This window comes from Ursus maritimus, unplaced genomic scaffold, assembly GCF_017311325.1.
Source record: "Ursus maritimus isolate PB19 unplaced genomic scaffold, ASM1731132v1 scaffold_14, whole genome shotgun sequence".
NCBI lineage: Eukaryota > Metazoa > Chordata > Mammalia > Carnivora > Ursidae > Ursus > Ursus maritimus.
Window position 1 is genome coordinate 70,454,624 of NW_024423786.1, and position 6,262 is coordinate 70,460,885.

The window sequence follows — 6,262 nt, forward strand, 5'->3', positions numbered from 1 at the left end:
TTTGTCTTTCATGGCCTTCCTTGTCCCAGGCTGTTCTTGTCACTTTATCTCAGATCTTTGCTGTTCTGCGAACATGCTGGGTACTTAGGAAATGTCTGAGACTCCAATTAAGTTGAAGCATGAAAAATTACAGCTTTAAGACAAATAGAGGCCATGGTGCCTTTGCTCACTGTCTGCCTCCCCCTGGGGTTCCTTCCCATTCTTTCTGTCTGTTCATTCCTTCCTGCCTGGAGTGAGGTCCAACCCAGGCCCTCCAGGGGCCTATGCACCCTCTCTAGAGTGAGTCGGGGCTCAGATATGTGATGATGGGAGGTGGTGGGGGACCAGGAAATTTCCAGCTGGGCAACCTCCATGTATTAACTTGATGAAACCCCATGAGATGGATACCATTATTAATCCCACTTTACAGGTCAGAAAATGGGCTCGGAGAGGTTATATGACTTGCCCAAGGTCACACAGGAAGGGACAGAGATAGGATTTGAACCCAGGCCATGTTGCCCCAGAACTCATACTTTCAGATTTCCTTCTGGCACCTCATTGCCCTTGGGATCAAGTCCAGGGTCGTTAGTATGATATCTGGTGCCTCTCAGGTCCTCAGTTTCTTCATCTATCTGTGTCACGCCTTGGCCCCAGCGCCTATGCACTGTTAGTACGTGATGAAGTGTGTCCCCACCTGTCTCTCTACACCCTCCCTAGCCACAAATGCCTTGGAATCCTGGAATGTTGGCTTGGAAGGGCCAGCCTTTGTGGTTGTAGATAGGAAACAGGGAGGCTCAGAGGTGAGGAGAGCCCCAGAGTCCAGTGTGCACCTGGATCCGTGGAACTCTAGGTGCCCCTCACGGGCACTGCAGTTCGTCTCAGGCTGGGCTTTCTCCTGCTGCTCCCTCCGGGAAGCCCCCTGCACCCCGACTGGGTTAGACATCTCCCCGGGGCTCCGAGGGCTCTGACCGTGGCTCTGATCCAGCCTCGTTGTGATTGCTGGTTTGCTCACTATCTCCCTTGCTTGGCAGGGCACCCCACGCGAGCAGGCATTTGCTGGTCCATCCAAGTCACTGGTGCGTAGCTGAGCCCGGCATGAGCAGACCTTCAGTTGACTGCAAGAGGGAGGCCCAGAGAGGGGCAGACACCTGCCCCGGGTCACACAGTGACTGAGAGCAGAGCTCTCAGTGGGAGCAGAGCTGGGAGCCCATGAAACCCCTAAGACCCTTTAGGCCCCACGTGCCCCTGGGACGGGATATTAGGGACGGAGCAGTGTCTGTAATGGCCACTCTAGTAGAGAGGTCCCAGGGGCCTCTGTCCTCGGCTACTCCCAGAGGCCTGGGGCCAAGGACACCCTGTATCCCTCCTGTCCCCACCTGCTGTAGAAGGATGTTCTCAAGATAAAAATACCCTGTGAAACATTCCCCGGTGTCTGGCATGACCTGTCGTCCATCCTGGGGGCCAGAACCTCCCGCCCTGGCTTCACCTTGGGGCTCAGAAGGCAGATGTCCACTTCTCGTGGCCATTTGGCCCAGCCTGTCCCAGGATCAGTGTGTCTGGCCCCTACCGCTAGGCTGTGGACCGTGAGGGGCCTGAGGGTTGCAGGCGGTGACTGCAGCCAGCGTCTGCTGGGCTCTGCCTGCCGGCCAGCACCATCGAGGCACAGAGGAAGGAGGCGGCCAGACTTCAGTCTGTGCCAGCTCCTGGGTCTCCTGCTTCCTTGCCTATTGGGGTGCATTCGGAGAGGGTCACACACGACTGCATGGGAGGGCCAGGGATACATATGCCACCTTTCCGTCCTGTCAGGAATCCCCATTTCTGTTCTTAGAGCCGGAGAGAGAACCCTCCAGAGAACCCTGGAGGGACCGGCCCTTACCCTGGGTCTGTACTGGGACAGGGCCTCCCTTTACTCCCCTGACAGCGTCCTAAAGTAGGTGGGGTCTGCGTCTTTTGCAAATGAGGAGGCCAAGGCCCAGGAAGGGCCCTTTGTGAGCTGGGGTCAGCCAGGCCTTGGATTAGGGAATCGGGGCTCGCTGGCCCCCTCGGGCCCCACCCCTCCAGGGAGGACTGCGGTCCGCAATGATGACAGCTGCCTTCTCCCAGAGCCCTGCTGTTCCAGGCCCTGTGCCCAGAGCACAGCTCCCTCACCACCCTGAAGTGCATGGGCACATCGCTGGGCAGGCGTCATCAGCCCATTTTGTGGAGGAGGAAGCTGGGCCTCAGGAAGGGGAAGTGCCTTGCCCTGTCCCCAGGCAGTTTCGGCCCCAGCCTTGGCTGACAGACTGGCACTGGCAGGGGGAGTGGGGAAGCGTCAGTGTCCATCCAGGCCCCGCCCCCGCTGGCTGGGGTCTGAGGGCCAGTCCGGCCGGTCTGGCTCCGGGCCCTCCCGTGTTACATGCTAGCCCCGCCCCGCCTGCAAACGGTCCTCTCCAGGGCGGTGCCCGTGACCCAGGAAGACATCCGGTGAACGTCAGAGGTTTGAATCCACATCACGGGCTGCTGTGGCTACCCCAGGGTGGCAGGGAGAGTACCGGACAGGGTGTCCAGAGACCTGGGTTCCTGTCTCCAAACTGCCACTCGCTCATTGGTTTTGTGACCTTGGCCAAGTCACTTCTCTGCTCTGAGCTTCCGTTTCCCTGTAGAATGGAGCTAATTCGCCCCCCTCACAGGTGAGAACACACGTGATTGGATTTGTGGGTCTGGAGAAAGCCCCATTAGGAACTAGGGCATCAGGGACAAGGCTGAGGGAGCCTGGGGCAGGCCAAGTGACCAACAGGAAGGGGGGTGGGGCCGGCTGTCTTTCATCCTTCTCCCTAAACTTCTTTGGCTCCCATTGCCCTGGGACATCTCCTCTTTTGGAGTTCCAACTCCAGGTGACCCGGGGCGAGTGACTTAGCCTCTCTGAGCCCCAGTTCCCCTGTCTGTCAAGCCGGGAGAAGCAGCGCTCCCACAAGGCGAGGCTGTGAAGGTTGGAATAACTGACATCAGGAGCTGAGCCGTCAGGGCCAGGCACAGTGTAGGGCCATCAAGGGCAAGGGCAAAGATCCAGGACTTGGGCAGAGCCCTTGCCATGGAGATTTGCAGCCGTGTGATGTGGGTCTATGATGGAGCCCCCCTGAGCCTCAATTTCCCCATTACTTGGAGGGTGCCAGGGCTAAGAGGGGGACCCTGCATTCCCATAGCAGCTGTTCAGGGAATGATGAGGGACGGAGAAGCAGGGGGCCGAGGATGGGGAGTCTTGAGGTAAGAGCCTGGAAGGTGAAGAGACACCAGCAGGACATGCCCGTATGGAGTAAGCGGAGGCCCAGAAGGGGGAAGTGAGTCACCCAAGGTCACACAGTTTGTGATGAGCAGAGGACTTGAACTCAGGTCTGTGGGCCTCTAAACCCACTGCTGTCACCTGCCCCAGGACGCTTATGATGAGGGGGTGACTCACCCACGGTTCCCTTGACCCCAGCCAGAAAAGCCAGTGCGACAGTGGACTGCAGCCAGCTCGGCTGTGAAGGGGTGGGGCCCTGTGGCCTCTGTGGCTGGGAGGTGGGAGAAGGTGAGAAGGGCCTCTCAAGCCGGCTTGCCTCTGGAACCGCACGGAGCGCCTTTCCGCCACGCTGTCCTCCGATTCCCACAGCACGCTGGGGAGACAAGCAGGGGGCCCCTTTGACAGTAGGAAAACTGAGGCTTATGGGGTGCTGGGACCACATGGGATGCGTGTTTGCCAAGGCAAGTGTCTGACGAGTTACCGACGTGCACCCACCCATAGAGACGTTTATCCACCCATCTACTTCTCTATTCATCTATCCCACTCGCCCATCCTCACACCCACCCACCCGTTGGTAACCCACCCACTCACCCACCCATAATCCGTCCACCTACCCATCCGTGATGCAGCCAGCCAGCCATCCGTCTGTCCTTTTGTCCGTCCACTCTTGAACCCCGCGGTTGGCATGGGGAAGGCTCTGCAGGTGGTGGCTAGGAGCATCGGTTAGGGACCTGAGTCCCGCGGTTGGCATGGGGAAGGCTCTGCAGGTGGTGGCTAGGAGCATCGGTTAGGGACCTGAGTTCCTCGGTGACCTTAGGAAAATTACCACACTACCTGCCTCTCTGGAATGAGAACAGCAGTAGTTCCCGCCTCGTGGGGCGGGTGTGAGGGTTACACGAGCCGATGTCTGGACAACTCCTACCAGTGTCGGGCAATCGGCAGGCACTCCGTAACGATCAGCGGCTGTTTTCTCCGGGGACCTACCTTGTTCTGCCCTTCTTTGGTTCCGAACGGTTTTATAAAGAGACTCAAAGCTGCGAAGGTGTGGGTATCAGAGCGTTGGACTGGAGGCCTCTTCCACCCCCCGCGGGACCCCCACGGAAGCAGCAGAAATGTGGCTTTCGGTGGAAATTTCAGACTCTTGAGCCCTTGTGAGAGCAGCAGCCTCACAGTAATTCGGCTTTGCTCTGTTAACTTCAGGGGCTTCTGGCGACCGGTTCCTCTCCCGCTGGGGCCTGGGAAATGGCAGCTGCTGCAGACGCAGCCTTGAGGACAGCCACGTGCCCGCTCAGCACCGTTACTTAGAAGATAGGATCCAAGAGGTAAGACGAAGGTCAGCGATGTGCCTCTGTCCGTCTAGTCATCCAGGCAACCGAACACTCCTCTGTCCGCTCACCTCTCCGGCCTCTCCTTCGCCCATCGTCCACCCACTGGCGCCACACCTGCCCCCATCCACCTGCCATCCACCCACCTGTCCACTCACCTACCCAACGCATCCGGCCGTCTGTCCTTCCACGTATTCACCCATTTCCCAACCATTCACCACCATCGCNNGTGCACCCAAATACCCATCTGTCCTTCCATCCACGGTCCGTCTGTCTAGTTATCCGTCTGTTCGTCTGCCTGCCCACCCACCCATCCATCCATCTCTCCGTCTCTTCATCCAGCCACGAATCCATCCACCGAAGCCATCGAATTATTTTCTATCCACCTAACCCATCCATCTTTCTGGCTACCACCCATCCGCCCATCCACCCATCAGTCCCATTTATTCATCACGCGCCCGACCACCCCGCACGTACATCAACCCCATCGTACACGTACGATCCATCCACCACCTACGTCCTCATCCGTCTGCTGCTCCGCTGCCTGCTCCCTCACCCTTTTGTCTGGTCGGCGAGTCTGTGCCAGGCCCGTACCAGCCTCTCTGGGCCTCTGAGGTTGGCCAGAGATGGGGCCTGGGCAAGCTCAGCTCTCACGGAGGGTAGAAGGTGACGTCCGGCCATACCAGGAGAAGCCCGGGGCCAGAGGATCCGAAAGGGTTCTGTGGAAGTGGTGGCCTTCAGCTGATCCCTGACAGAGGGGAGGATTATAAAGGTTCGCTTTAGCTGTGATTTGGGGGTCAGACCCCATGGGGCAGAGGGGCGCCACAGCACAACCCATTAGAGGCCTGTGGTGTGTCCAGACAGGAGTGGCCTGGACCGGAGGGAGGATGTAGGTGAGGAAATGGGGGGCAGCTATGAGAAATCAGGAGTCAAACCACGCAGGACCCGGTGAGGGAGTGGATATGGAGGCTGAAGGAGAGAGAGGAGACCAGGCTTCCGGCTCAGGCAACTGGGGAAGTGGTCAGGTTGCCAAATGACCCTATGAGGAGGGGCAGGAGGAGGGGGAGGACAGGAGGGAGAAGGAAGAGAGGAGGAAGTGGGAGAGGAGGGGGAGGCTGAGGGGGGAGGGGGAGGGGAGTAGGAGGACGGAAGATGTTGGGGAGGAGAGGAGGCCCCGCGCTGGCCAGGTGGTGCTGTGGGACAGGAGGCTGGGGTCTGGGGAGGCAGCAGAGAGCAGGCACCCAGAGTGCGCTTGTCGCCCCTCAATGAAGGCTGCTCTGGGGGCAGCATTCCCTAGCCTGTCCGACGTGTGAGCAGAGTGTGTGCCGTGGCCAGAGAGCTTTTGGGCGAAAAGACTGCTGTTAGTGGTCGGAAAGGGAGCGGGCAGGCCCGGGGCCCAGGAGGAGCTCCCGCGTCCTCTCCTGTACCGTGGCTGTTTCTGTCCTGGTGCCCAGCACGGGCTTGGCACGTGTTGACCCCGAGTGTGTGTAGGCCGTGGTGTGCACCTCGGGCAAAGGCGGTCTGCACCTGGGGAGGGGAAGGGAGCTGGGCCTGGAAGGGGCAAAGGAGACTGTCATCCTCTTCCCCATTGTGAGAATGCAAATGGTGCTCCCAGCCCTTCTTCTTCCCTCCAAGCCAACCTCGGCCTCCTCACAGGCCACCTGAGTGCACCAGCATGCTCGCCCCCCCCCCCCCCCCC

General features: G+C 59.4%; 2 protein-coding genes across 2 annotated transcripts in view; both read left to right on the forward strand.

Moving 5' to 3' along the window:
• The first annotated feature begins 2,389 nt into the window (after window positions 1-2,389).
• The window catches only part of LOC121102629 (ATP-sensitive inward rectifier potassium channel 12), a 16,079-nt gene continuing 12,206 nt past the window's right edge, over window positions 2,390-6,262 (forward strand). Inside the window, exons 1-2 of the mRNA XM_040630179.1 lie at window positions 2,390-2,648; window positions 4,439-4,560. The gene's annotated coding sequence lies outside the window, so the exon portion shown is untranslated. The remainder of the gene's footprint in view (window positions 2,649-4,438; window positions 4,561-6,262) is intronic.
• Window positions 4,142-6,262, forward strand: part of LOC103658483 (potassium inwardly rectifying channel subfamily J member 12) — an 8,468-nt gene continuing 6,347 nt past the window's right edge. Inside the window, 2 exon segments of the mRNA XM_008685959.2 lie at window positions 4,142-4,280; window positions 4,439-4,560. Of these exon segments, the coding sequence (XP_008684181.2) occupies window positions 4,142-4,280; window positions 4,439-4,560 (261 nt within the window).